The following is a 14,374-nucleotide window of genomic DNA, read 5'->3' as shown; positions in this document are numbered from 1 at the left end:
TTACTTTCTCATTTCTTAGAGATTTGTGGGTTGTTTTCTCTTACATTTTTTTTCTTACTTGCCCCCTTTACGTTGGGTATTGCTGGCTACTATTTTAGGAAAGTTGTGATTCATAAATCAGAAAAGGATCTTTATTCTCTCATATTTTTAATTATAATTCTCTAACTGAATGTTTCTGCTATCTTTATTCTTTAATTATTTAAACTTTACAAATCTGCAAGCTAGAATGACATTTTAGACAGCAAGGCACAATATTTAACATCAAAGAGATAAAGGTAAAATTGATATGCCTCTATATGGATTGAAATCTCATTTAAAAAATATTGTACATCAGTAGAAAGGTAATGTAAATAGGTGGCCATGCTTGAATTCTCCTGAGATGTATAAAGACTGAAATAGAACTTCAGGAAGGTGTAGTTTTCTCTTCTAAGATATATAAAAAAAAATTGTAATAAAAGTGCAGCATATATTGGCAGTAAGATCTTATTTCCTGAATTCTGCAGTGAAGGATTATGTCATGGTAACAAAATGTTAATATAGTAAAGAATGTTGTTGTTGTTTTCATTGGTTATTAGGGGCCTAGATATTCACATTATTGATTAAATTGTGGTTTTGTGTTAAACTTACCATAAAATCACAAAGTTTTTTTTCCTTCCACCAATGACTGTAAAAATTTGCTTCAGTAGAACCACTTACTGTCTATATTTGTCTTTGATTATTTGGAATGTATGATTTCATACTCTAGTTGTAGTGAAATAAAATAAGTGAATTTTAAAGATTTTGAGTGAATAAGTTTTATTGTGTTTTGGCAAAATTGCAATCCATTCATAACATTATTGTATGTTGAATGGCAATACTTATGTAGTATAACTATATGTTTCAAACAGTATGTTTCAAAATGTGTTTTATATTCTACAAAGTTAGCTCTTGAAATTTATTTAATAACATGCTTAAAGTGATTTAATTGTCAGAAGAAACATGAAAATGCATGTTTATTATTTTTATTCCCAAACGTACTGTACTTTAATTTACATTACATCTTTTATTTCAATGTAAGTTCAAAGAAAAATACAGTAATGTTAAGTTGTTAGGGGTTTCAAGACAGTAAGCAGATGGTCCAAGGCCTAAATACTAGGCATGTAGGCTTGAGCTAAAAATGAATATTTAGTTTTAATTTTAACCCCAAAGGCTAAAGAAAAGAGCCAGGTAAAGAAAAGAAAGCCAAGTCTCTGAAATCAGAGTATTTGTATCATGAGATCTGTTCCTTTCATATAACTTCCTCAGTGTTGTTTTTGCATACAAATTGCAGCCTGGAGGAGGGGAGGTGTGTTGTCCAAATGGGACATAACTGTTTCTGTAGGTGATATTCACAAGAAGATGGATGGCTGCTGAGATCAATGAGCTGCCTTGATCCTGGCTGAAGAGAACAGTCTGGAGTCCCTTTTGTATTTTAATAAGCAATATGCAGAAGAGGTGTTCTGAGTGAATTTGTTTTATCGTAAAAATTTATACAACCAGGCATGAGAATTAAAAGCATGACTTCAAGCTATAAGTACATGGATTAATGGTGTTACATTTAAGTCAAGCTGAATTAGTAGTATTCTTGTTGGTTGTGTTTGGAAAAAGATGTTGTTTTATATTCCTTTGGCTATGATAGTTTACTAGTTAGCATTGAGGAGTAAGACTAAAATAACTGAAAATCCTGAGGACTTATGTTATGGGCAGCTATTGTTCTTCACTACTTGGTTCCATATGAATAGTTGGAGCTGAGCCTGACAAGTAGGATTTTCTTGAAAAACCTCTGTCATCTGGCCATGGAGTTTAGACTCATAGAATCATAAACTTGTAATATCTTTCTTTAGCTGAATGAAAATAAGCTTCAATTGCCATTAAAATTGGGTTGCTTATGGCTTTATAGCTATCACGGTATGTATGTTAAGTCTGTGCAAGATTCTTGCTGTCATATATTATCATCTAAAGTTGTGTTTTATAGGTGGGAATTTGCCCTCTGTTTCCTTATGTCCTGTGTGTCCTGGGCACATTTGCTTGTGCTTGCTAGCATTCTGTTCCCTTTTCTTGTGGAGTGCTTCAGAATTTTGAAAGCTCCTTGGAGTCCTGTTGGGGGATTACTGACACACTGGTCTGCATGGTTAGGTTTTGTCAATTTGTTGTGTGTGCCCATTGACTACAGCAGTAGGAAGGAGATCTGTAATGGATTCTGGAAGTGAGAGAAAGCACACTCACAGGAGTTGCATTTGATTGTATTCCAAGAAGGAGGGTGCCTAGGGACATGGCTTAGTGTTGGATTTGGCAGTGTTAAATTTATGGTTGGACTCAATCTTGAAGGTATTTTCTAACATAAATGATTCTGTGTTTTTGTGATCATACTTCAATAGCTTCTTGCAATCCTGTTAAATTCTGCCAGATCATAGGAAGGAACTGGGACAAGATTGCTTTGCTGCTGTATCAGAGATGATTAGCAATGCCTGTAAAGATATAACCGTGGCTGGAGGGAAGTCCCTATTAGTGTTGTCAGTGTTACTTGTGTTTAGTCTTGTGTACACAGTGATTCTGGAAAGACTGCAGAAAATTAGCTCATCTAATCAGAGCTAGAGATAGCTGTTTTTTTCCTGTTTAATTAAGCATCGTGAGATCAAATCAGAATTGTTTGAAGTTGTTTGCATCAGATAATGATTTTTATTAGGACTTGGATATAAATAGTGGTATGGAATTGCTGTCATTAAAGTAACATGCCGTGTTGCATTTGGGGTTGTTGCTGCCTGATGTGATTAATAGTACAAGTCTTACAAAGCAGTTGATAACCATTTTTGCTTTCCTGATGGATAAAAAATTCTGGATTTGCTGAAAAGAGATTTACCAGTAACATCTACATTGTTCACAGTTCTCACACAAATGTGTTTGTAGCTATTGCTGCTCTAAACTCTTTACTAAACAAAAAAAATACAGATTTTTCTGTGGCTGTTTCTCTTATAGTTTGTTTTACTTTTGGTTCCAAATTAGACAGGTAAATAGAGCACATCACAATTCCGATTGACACATAAATCAGATGAAAAATCAGATGTGAATATAAGAGTACATATTCCACTTATTTCAGGAAAGTAAGATGAAAGTATTTTTTTTTTCACCATTTCTGCCCAAATGCTATATATGTAATCAACACTGAGAAGGTTCTGTTAACTTACAACTTTATGTAAACATAAATACATAAATACACATGCACACCCCTTCCAAGGGTAGATGCTGCACTGGTTCCTTTTGGCAGGGAATAATCTGTAACTTCACTTGATACTGTTTTCTTTCAGTTTGCATATAATTTCTTTTTTGTCTGACACACTGGAAGTTCTGAGCACTAGAAGGCATAAAAACAAAGCAAACCCTTTTTACTTTTTACTTGTAAGAATTTATTTTAAACAGTATTGCCTGACATTTTAAACCCAGGATGCTTACAGGATTATCAGTGAAATTAAGGATGCTAAGGAAGAAATGTCTTTGGGACATAATTATGTTTTAATTATGCCCTGTAGCTAATGATGCATATTAAACTCAACAATATTTCTGTGTATTTCCCTCTGAAACTTCCTGAAATTTCTCAAGCCAAAAACATACCAGTGTCTTGCAGTTATCTAAGCTTAGGAATATTGACAAAAATCTGTTTCATTTTATAACTGTTTTTCATAAGAGAGTATTTTTGTTACAGAAACTTCTAATTAAAAAAACACAAGCTTTTGCATAATAGATTCAAAGTCTTAAAGCAGTATTTCTTAAATGAAATGGATCTGGTATAGACCCATTGTTTTCCACCATATTTTTGTTTTATTGGTGTTATTCCAGTGAACCCCAACTGAAGATGAGGTACTAGAAAACATTGAAGAGTATTAGACTGTAATATACATGAAGGCTATAGTGTGCACATAAATATTTGAAGAAACACAGTAGTAAATGATATTAAAAATGTGTGCTCTTTCACTCCAAACTCAATCCTCTTTTCAGTTTTCCCAGTTATTCCAGCTGAAACTGGAACTCTGCTGTCTTTGTAACACTGAAGTTATGCTGGCGTTTGCCTATGATTAGGCACTTTAAAGTGCTTTAATTTGTTCAGTATTTTTTTTAACCTGTCAAAAATGTATGATTTTCAGGTTTCATCTTCTGAATTATATTAAAAGGGAGGATTTTGGGCAGTCTTTTAGCCTGTGGCATATCTTAGGGATAGAGAAGAGCTCTAGCTATAATCTCTCTTCCAGGACATTAACAGTGCTGGCATAGTTTTAGTGATGTTTAACTGTGCTAGCTACCATAAAAAGAAATAGGATCACTTTGTTGTTACATATTCGACACAGAAATCTGCATTTAATAATCTAATGTATGAGCTGGTTGGTGATAAGGTTCTTGCAGTGAAGAGAGTAAAAGCAATAATTATCTTTCCTGTACTAAAACTAATTTAGATCAGAATCTGCTCTCTTATGACTTGTTTTATTCTCAGCAACACACATTGCTGTAGATATTCCTTGATGTAGTGTCTTGTTAGAACTGCATGTATAAAAATGAATGGTGAAGCCAGACCTTTAATTTTCTAAGATTCCTTTTGTAGTTTTGAATCACTTGTCAGTCCTTGCACTTCATCATAAGTGTAGATGGACTGTACTTGTCAGAAGAGGTTTCTGTTTTATTGGCTCTCGCAGCAGCAGCAAGAAAGTCATTTCATGACATTTTAAAAAAAAGTAATAGATGGATTTGCCTATGTGGCTGGTAAATTTCTAAGTTTAGGGATAGTGAAGTGTCTGAGTGTTGCTAAATATAGAGCTTTTATCAGACTCTTTTGAATACCTTCTTAACCATACTGCTCTAACCATCTGCTGAAAAATGCCTGCTGCACATTGCTGCACACACCACTGGTAATGTATTTAAGCTCTTTGGCTATTTACCCCAAATTCTGAGACAGGAGTTAGTGGTTTTTGAGATGCAAATCTTTTCATCCGTATCTTTTTACTACCTTCCAGGACAAGCTGAACGACACAGTAGGTGTCTTCCAGTTTTGTTCTTGTGCTTTTTGAACAGAAAAGTTTTGATAGAAATTTTTTTTAATGTTGATACTCTTAGTTGAAATAATGCTTTCAAATAATTTTTCAAACATTCAGATATCCTGGAATTGTAGAAACTGTTTTCAGAAATAAAACCCAGGATTGTGAATACTTTTTTTGATAATGTCCGCGTAATTGCTGTAACATCATATAGCTGTCATATTCAGTCTGTACTCAGCCAATAAATTATGGCTGCGTTTCATATTCAGTCATTCAAAAAAGCAGCATATTGTATCAAATGTGCACACTGATGATATATCACAATAGGCACGATGTAAATAAAAATGTGCTTTTGCTTTCAGAATTGATTTAGCATTCTGCCTCATATCTTTGAAATCTGTTGAATCTCATAAATAAAGTCAGAACAGCTCTTCATAGATTTTGTTCTATGTGCAATTTATGTTTTGGAAATTTAGTGTATTGATTTAAGAAAGGGAAATGGTGATAGGGCTCAAGTACTTCAACGTTATAGGTATTACTGCTTCTTGAAAGAAGGTTGAATTCTAATTTTGTATGAAATGTACAATGCTATTTAGTTGTGAAACTGAATTCCATAGGTTGGGCTTTTACATCTCCATGCATCCCCTCTTAAGTCCACTTACAAAAAAGAAAAACAAAATGTCCTTAAATATGTGGTTTTTTGTGGGTTTTTTTGGGTTTTGGATTTTTTTGTTTGTTCGTTTGTTTTCTGTTTCCCTGTTTTTCTTTTGATCACCTGCTGTACATGTAGGAATGGAAACATGTGGCCTTTATGGCAAGTTTTGCTATTTAAATTCTAATTTATTTTGTTTTTTTAAATTTCATGTACTTAATGGATTTGCATTTGGATCATGAGAACTGGGGCAATACTAGTGAATTGTAACAAACTTATTTTAAAAAATCAATTACAATAGTTGGGCTTCTTCTTGTACTTTGTTGACACAGTTACTTCCCTGTTTCTAGAAATTTACAGCAGGCACTGAAAATGATACTTGTGTTACATCTTCTGAGACAGTTCAGAGCAGTCTGGTAGTGGAGCTTCTTTATTCTTCTGTTGCGATTTTCTCTGCAGTCAAGTCATCTTTTAGTCAGAAAAAAACTGAAAGGATAGGAAAATAGTCTTGTATATTTTTGAAATAAGCTTTCGTTTGTTGAGTGCAGAAAGGCTCTTGTAATTGCAGTCTACAGTTGACATATGTCTTGATTATGGTGCACTTAGCATAAGATAGAATATGAAATGCTCTTTGTATATAAGCAGTTCTCTTTATTATGACAGCAAGGGCTGATACCTGGTTTTCTGCATTTCTGTTCGATCATTATCTTAAAATGCCATTTTGTCTTTTATTGTCCTGTTAATAAATAAAAAAAACTGGTTTTACAACAGAGTTTTTAGAGAGAGAATGCCAGTGATCTTGAGCCAAACTATGCTGTTAGGAGAGCTCCAATCTCTGGTTTACTCTGTGTTCAAGAGGGTTAATAAACATCAACTATCCATATACTGTTTGGTGTTTCATTGCCTTGCTTTTGTCATTCTTTTGTGGTTGCCCCAAAAAAGCTAAGTGTATATCTTTCTAGAGTAGACATAAGGAATACTTATCAGCCTGAGGAAGTTTATTCATTCCTCAGTCGCCTTGTAATTTTATTTTAAGAGTTATTTGATTATTTTTTTCCAATGATCAATTCATCCAGAAATTAAATCAGTTTTTTAAAACTTGCACTTACACTAAGGATTTGCTGACATCTTGAAACATGTGATTGGGACTTAATATAATTTTCTTCTGTCACTGATCCTTGTCCAAGAGATTTAACCGTATCTCAGTAAAAGGCAGGGGTTTTTGTCACAGTTGTATCAAATTTTGATAACTGTCATTTTGGTTGAAGGAATGTTATTCAGTTTTTCAGTCACTGAATCTCTTTGAGTGATGTTGCTATGTTTGAAAATCTGAGACTTAGGGTAAAATTCAAATAAAAGTATAGAACATTGTGTGAGAGCATTCCTGTTTAGGGAATTTATAGGGCTTGAACTAGCAATAGGAAATTAGTTTTTGGACTTTGGGTCCCTGGCCGGTCTTCATCTCTCTTTTTTGTAAACCTGTAATACATGGTGCTGTGGTATACATGTAAGTATGGATTTCTCTCAGTTTTGATACAGACGTACTAAATTTCTTTTCTCCTAAGTATACATTCTCTTTACACTTGGATTATAAACTGCCATTATGACCAATAGAAATCTAGCCTATATAGTCAATAGTGTCTAGAGAATGATTTATTTAATGAGCCTCCAGAGCAAATGGAATTGCTCCCCAGACTCCTCTGATTGCATTGACTACTATTGATGATAATGAGAGATGTCTGGATTTAGATGTTTGGAGTGGGATCTTATTTCTGCAGATGCAGTCAGTTACTATTCTACTTCTGTTTACTTTCTTAGTTATCAAAATAAAAATAGAGAGGACATTCTCCTTCTATTCCCCCCCTCCAAAAATAAATCACGGCACCTCTCCCAACAAGCCACAAGTGATACACAGTAAATGTGCTCAGCATGTGCTGAGCAATGCCCCCCAGTCCCTAAGCAGTGACCAGCAGCACCCACACAGCTTAGAGCAGTTTATGTACTGAGCATGGTTTCTGTGGTCTGGAATATCCCTTAGCTAACTGTCCCGACAGTTCTTCCTCCCAGCCTCTGGTGCACCTCCTCACTGGCAGAGCATGCAAAACTGAGAAGTCCTTGACTCAGAGTAAGCACTAATTATAAACAACCAAAACATCAATGTGTTAACAGCATCATTCTCATACTAAATCCAAAACATAGCAGTGTGCCAGCTACTAGAAAGAAAATTAACTTTATCCCAACTGAAACCATTGGAATAATTTAGATACCAAAACAAATATTGCAATGTTTTGAAGTAGCTAATAAAATCTTTTGTAGGTGACCAAGCATGTGCCTAACAAAAATTGTTATAAAGAAGGCTTTAAGATGTGCTGTGCTGATAATTTGATGTAGTGTCTTGAGGCAGAAGACAGCCTGCTGTGGTTTATGTTTTACTTTTCCTTTTCAAGGTCTTTGGGCATGCAAATATGTGAAAAAATTGTGTACATAAATTATGTATTTAGCTAAATTATATTAAGGCAAGCTTAGACTGCTGAAAATAAAAGCCTATGGTATCAGATTTTACCTAGTTTATCAGCCCACGCTTTATGTTCATATGGGTAGTATACAAGGTGTTTGATATAAAAAAAATGTGATTTTCTTATAGTAGATAAAACCATCTCCAATGCTAAGTGGTTCTTGCCTCATGTAGTTTGATAATCATGGAACTGGAGGGGAAAAGGTTTTTTTGTGCTGCTGTGAATTGGTCTGTGCTGACTGTTACACAATGTAATAGTTTTCCAGCTCAGTTTTAGGTGGTGTCTCTGATCTGTACCTTTGAGATAGAAATTGGGCTACAGGATGGTAATTTAGGACGAATTTTTGTTGTTGGCAGATAGGGAAGCATTTATTTGTGCTCCTAAATACAACTGTGCTTGCAAAAAGATAATCTCAAGTTGAGGTTATTTTAAGAATGAGCTTAAAAAAAGAAAAGTTGCTTGGATAAAAATATGCCAACTAAGCAATGTCAACAGTAATGATTTGAGTGCCTGCCTAGGAAATGAATGAAAAAGAGAACCAATTATTTCAGCAGATACATGACTGTGTGTGATAAATTTATGAATCTGAAGCTGTTATCTACACAGGCTCAACAATTTTAGACAGGAAATTACCCAGTGACTGTTTAAAAAAAAGGTGTTAAGCCATTACTTCTTTGAATTTTGCAGACTTGGAACTAATCAGGTGGTCAGTCAAGAAGCTAGACAAAGTTAGTGCACCATTTTGCTTAGTTAATAGACTTTAAATAAATAAATTTCCCAGTACTGTAAGGAATAGATGCATAAAATCTTACAAGAATATATAAAAGTAGTTCTAACTGAAACATGAAAGTTTTGTGGAAGTGTGAACCTGAGCATACAGGGCTTGCAAGACCTTTCAGCAAATTATTTTCTGTCCTGCTATGAATGCTGAATATCATCTTTGATAACAAATTTTATGGGGCACCTGGTTATATTTACAAATACTATTCTGCAAATAAGGCAAGTGGTATAAGGAAGGTAGCTGTCAGTGATGATGTGATGCCCATTGTTCAGTGACTGGAGTGGCTGGGAACATAATTTCTTGTAGGTTTGAAAGTGTATTCTGTTACATCAGACTGATAATTATGGGGCAGACATGACCCATGCTTTCCTGCTCTGTCTGTTGAAAACTTGCCTTCAAAGGAGAGCATACACCTGCTAAATGGTCCTTTTGAGGTCCATCCTCATTCCATATCTAAAGGTCTTGTATGCGTTTATGTGATCAGAACTTGTTGAAAAAAGCTTTTCCTATCAGGATCTTTTCCTATCTGGAATATGGGAATCTGGCATTAGGCTATACCAGTTGCAAATTTATAGCTTTTAAATATCTGTATCTGTGTCTATCCCTTTTTATTTATAACTTTTTGTATCTTCTAGTGAAGGCTATCTAGTATAGTATGTGTGTCTTAACTGACATTTATTAGACAAATTAATCTGCATTACTCAGATACTTATGTGAATGTACCACATAAAAGCAAAAGATAAGTTCCTTGCTACAGTACACTTATCTATACCAAGTGAGCTATCTCCCAAGCCTCCTTGGTTCTGGCTTTGGACTATTAGCTTTGTCCCGCTTATCATTACCCAGAGTTTTGTTTCTTATAGGGAGAAGTTGTCCAAGAAAGCCTCGGTGTCACCAGGATACCCAGTATCACCAGTATCATTCAGTATCATACAATGGACATGTCAGTTCATTGCAGCAGACACTGGTGCATAAAACCTCAGAACTACCCACTTGTCAGGTCTGAAGTGCTCTGCTGATGACATCACCTGCATCCTACAGCCATGCCTAAAGGAAAGAGAGGTCCCTAAAAAACCATGTCTTTAGTCATGGAGTTAAAGCTTAGAGAGTTGACTTGAAGTTTCTTTTAAAACAAAAATTCACACTGCCGCTAATGCCTAGACTTGCACATTCCAAGATCCAAATGACAATTTTTGGTAGGGCTGCCTTCGCCTCAGCTTCGTGGCCTCAGTGTGAATCAGTTCATTGCTGACATGAGACATATTTCTTGATCTCTTTATCCCTTGCCAAAGCCATGGCCCATTCACCTCACACATAAATTATGAACATGTTGCAGATTTTAGAAAGCTCGGAGAGATAAATAGAGGCAAAGTAAGTGAGATAGTCCGGATGTGGGCCATAGAGTTAAAAAGTTGGAGAGCATCCTTGCTGTCAAGTATGACCAGCGGTAGGTCGTCTCAATAGTGTAACGATATTGCTTCAGTATTACTGTTTCATAGTAACTTTGGCAATTTCTGCTAATATTTATCACAACTGTGGTGGAATGTGTAGAACATACCCAGCTTTTCTATGAATAATTTTTTTGTTTTGCATTCGTTTCACCTCAGTGGAAACTGTCACGCAGAGTAGAAGGGAAATGTACTTTCTCCTGCAGCATCGTTACTGCTGAGCAAGTTCATATCAGGGTTCAGTAAGATCCTCAGAATTTGAGGATCTTACTGAAATCCTCATAGAAAAGGATTTCATACAAATTTTCATACAAAAATCACCAAAAATTTTTGATGATTTTTCAAATCACTTAATTTGAGTCTGACCTTTTACAGGTTGTTGCCATAATGCCCTTTTAATAGATTGCAGTCAGAATAGATAGTAATAGTAGTTTTGTGGGTTTTTAAGCTGTTTCTCTAAAACAGTTTAAAACTAAGCAATTAGAATGATCCTGCGAACATCTGCATGTGTTATATGTGCTGTCTATAATTTATTTTGTTCAGTGAACTTTAATTGAACCACTTCAACTTGGAGCGTTAGAATAAATAGGAACAAATCCTTCTGCCTTCTTGTTTCTGCAGATTTCAGACATGTCTAATTTTACCTCGGTGTTTTTTCTAGCAAAACAGGTTGCTCCTTGTGGGTGTTTTTTTTTTATGCACATCCTAGAGTAATGGTATTAGGAGAGAATGAGGCTGACCATGGAGTTCACTCCCCTGTGTACAAGATGGCTGTTCTGCAGGATGCATTTTCTGTAATGAAATGCCCCAATTCATGGCTTCTCCCCACTGAGGATGACCACACAGCCTGTCAGATACTGGCCCTGCTAAAATCCTGTTTCCTTGATCAGTGATAAGAAAAGCTGAATCACAGGGATGAGAGAGCTCTCAGTGCTGTGCCAACTTGCACCACGTAGCTGTGTTCTTCTCTGCCATCTGCCGCTGCAAAAAGAGAGAACCAAACAGGATTACAAGAAAGTAGTGAGAAAATATCTAACCTGTCCCAAGGCTGTGTTGTATTATTATGTAGCTGCTGTTTCTATTTACTGCAAGAGCTGCTTCTCAGCATAAAGTAATGAGTTAGGTACTAAAAGCAATTTCTGTGGGCGTTAAGGCAAGTGATGTGAAAAGTACAGCTCAAGATTTTAGTCTACAGAGCTGTTAAAGAGGGGTGTTAATTTTCTAGGAAACTAAGCAGTGCATCCTGAAACATTCATGAATTGCTTTACCCTTGGGAAAAAAAATTAGTCTAACTTAATTGTTTGCTCAAATATCCTTTGTTAAGAAGATGAAATGTGCTTTAATTCATCTTTTGTAAAGGAGGAAATATTCCAGAGCTTCTGGCTAGAAGAACAGGTGGCTTACAGGATCACAGATTCCATCTTCAGTTTAACAGGTTCATGCAGAGATTGGAAATTACAATGCAGACATCTTTGTATTTGATCTTTGCTGTTTTTCAGGGGTAACCAGACCATTTGCTGCTCCAAGAGGAGCAGCAGCAGGACTTGGCCAGCAGCTGCTGGTGCCCTGTGTAAGGGTGGGGAGCTGTTCCCTGGCCCTTCCGAGTGTGAGCACACACCCGGAGAATTCCTTCTAATGATGAGTTGGTGAGCCTGACTCTATTCCTAGAAAAAGTGGTGTTCATTTGCTATTCAACCAACCAGTTCTTTTATCTCCTGAGCTAAAAGGTTGACTAGATAGGAAGGAGTATTCCCACCTGCTTGATCCTGCCTGTGGCCGTGCTGGAAAACAAAATGCTATGTTCTCTCTTTTCTTCCCCTTCCTGTTTTTTAAAAAGTCTTTTGAAGTAGAGTAAAGTCACTGTGTCAAATGCACGTATAGATTAATTAGTCAATATTTATTCAGAGCTTTGGATGTCTTAAGCCTTACTAGGGATGAATGCTGAATTTTAGTCTTCTTGTATTGACTTGATTATGAGCAGCATCTTGATGGTGAAGTTTCTTTTTTACTGTTTGAGTCAGGTGCAATTTAGGATTTTATTCTCAAAGTTTGTGTATATTTTTATACACATTTATTATGTATATTTGCATATTATGTTGTAGAATTTAAATATATATTTACAAAATCATTCAAGTGTTTTATATGAAAGAAAACATTTATGTTTCTATTTTGGTTTTTTTTTCATCTTTAGGCCAGTCCTAGCTATATGAAATTTCTGAAGTACTTTTTGGACACACAGAGGCCAAATAGGGAGCTTCTTTTATCAGTAGAAATGAGAATATCCTTGCACTAGTAGTGTTAGCAGTGGTATGTTGGAATGATTTTTCTCAGTATATTACATTGTCTTGTATTAGTGAAATACCAGAGTCAGAGTAAAAAATTAATTTAAAATGTTTTTTGAGAAGAAAACTTAAATTCTTATGGGGATTGTCTATATTTAGATGCAGAATTTGATATTAATGCTATAATTTTGAATTGAGCAAGGGCAGTGTTGTTCCTTTTATGTATTGTCTGTTCTTTTCTGAGGCAAACAGAGACTAAAGAGGTGTAATTCTAAATATGATGTTTCATTGTTTTATCATATTTGTTTTTTTTAGAACTTGAAGTATGTTATTTGAACAAATGTTCCTTGATGTCTTACAGTAGCTAATGCAATTTAATGGAATCTGTATATTAAGTAATCTGATTCCTCTACAGATTTTATGTCACCTATTACCACGTAAAAAATGACATGAACTCATGTAATTGCATGGTTTCCACAGGACTTATCTAAAATCATATATTGATAGCTTTGTGCTCAGCTGTAAAGATAAATGCTTGATTACATCTATATCCTTTAGAAGATTTCATTTTATTGGAGGAGTTGGTAGTCTGTTGGTAGACATAAGAGAAAACCTTTTTTACACAAGCAAAGTATACTTCATTTTATAATCTGAAGAATTGAACTTCAGTGCTGAAGCAAAGTCTAGGTGTAATGCTATACTTTGGGAGAACAAGAGCATGAACCTGAGTAAAGAAATCTGTATTTCTATTTTTTCCCCCCCTGATCAGGCAATCAATTGATGGACATTTTTGAAAGATTTTAAATTACCTTGTTTTCTCCATTTACTAATACTGTGGGGTCCAAAATTTTGATCCTTATGTCATCTTATCTTTAAAGCCATTACAGAATCAGCTGAAAAGACCTTAAATCAGTGCAGTTGTACATTTCTCTTGAGTTGTGTCTGTAAAGCACATTTATGTATAAATGCGAGTTTGTGTAATATAAAACTCAAAGATGGCAGCAAGCAACTAGGTTTTTATTTTCCTCAGTTTGAGTATGTTTGGAAAATTTCTTTTGTTATTCAACATTTCTATTTGCAGAGAAGGTAGAATTACTGACCCAGTATATAAGAATTTATTCTTCTGTTTTTATTCAGTTTGACAAAGGATATGCTTACAGCATTCGCCACAACTATGGGCAAGAAGGAAAGAGGACTGATTATACCCCATACAGCTGCATGAAGATTATCATGTCCAATCCACCAAGTCAAGGGGATTATCATGGTGAGATCCTTAAGGGGAAAAACCCAAGCATTTACAAACAGCAGAATCTCTTGGCTAGAGAAGTTATTCCTTCCTGTAGTCTCCTTTATTCTGGTTTTTTTTTCCAGACCATAGTGGTCTTGAACTGTTCTCTTTAGATCAGACTTGATAGCTGCTAGTTTTGTCATCTGTTGTCATGCAACTCAAAGAGACTTTGAATGTGCAGGTGCTTTAAGAAATGACCAATTAGAGGTGTTCTGAGATAGGAACTCAATCATACAGGAAGTCTGAAGTTTGCAAGGGTATTTTAAAAACTCCTACAACTGTGTGACTAAACATGGGAAACCTACACTTGCTTCATTGTTGTTATGCTAATATTAAGTCATTCATTCAGTTGTCTCAAAACTTATTCT

General features: G+C 35.2%; 1 protein-coding gene across 1 annotated transcript in view; it reads left to right on the top strand.

The window, feature by feature from the left end:
• The window catches only part of PRIM2 (DNA primase subunit 2), an 89,858-nt gene that overhangs the window by 63,077 nt on the left and 12,407 nt on the right, over positions 1–14,374 (top strand). The window contains exon 10 of the mRNA XM_041410633.1: positions 13,856–13,982. Coding sequence (XP_041266567.1) covers positions 13,856–13,982 — 127 coding nt within the window. The remainder of the gene's footprint in view (positions 1–13,855; positions 13,983–14,374) is intronic.

The sequence above is a fragment of the Onychostruthus taczanowskii genome, unplaced genomic scaffold, assembly GCF_017590055.1.
Source record: "Onychostruthus taczanowskii isolate IOZ18803 unplaced genomic scaffold, ASM1759005v1 scaffold33, whole genome shotgun sequence".
In the NCBI taxonomy this organism is placed as follows: domain Eukaryota; kingdom Metazoa; phylum Chordata; class Aves; order Passeriformes; family Passeridae; genus Onychostruthus; species Onychostruthus taczanowskii.
This window is presented reverse-complemented; position numbering and strand designations above follow the sequence as displayed.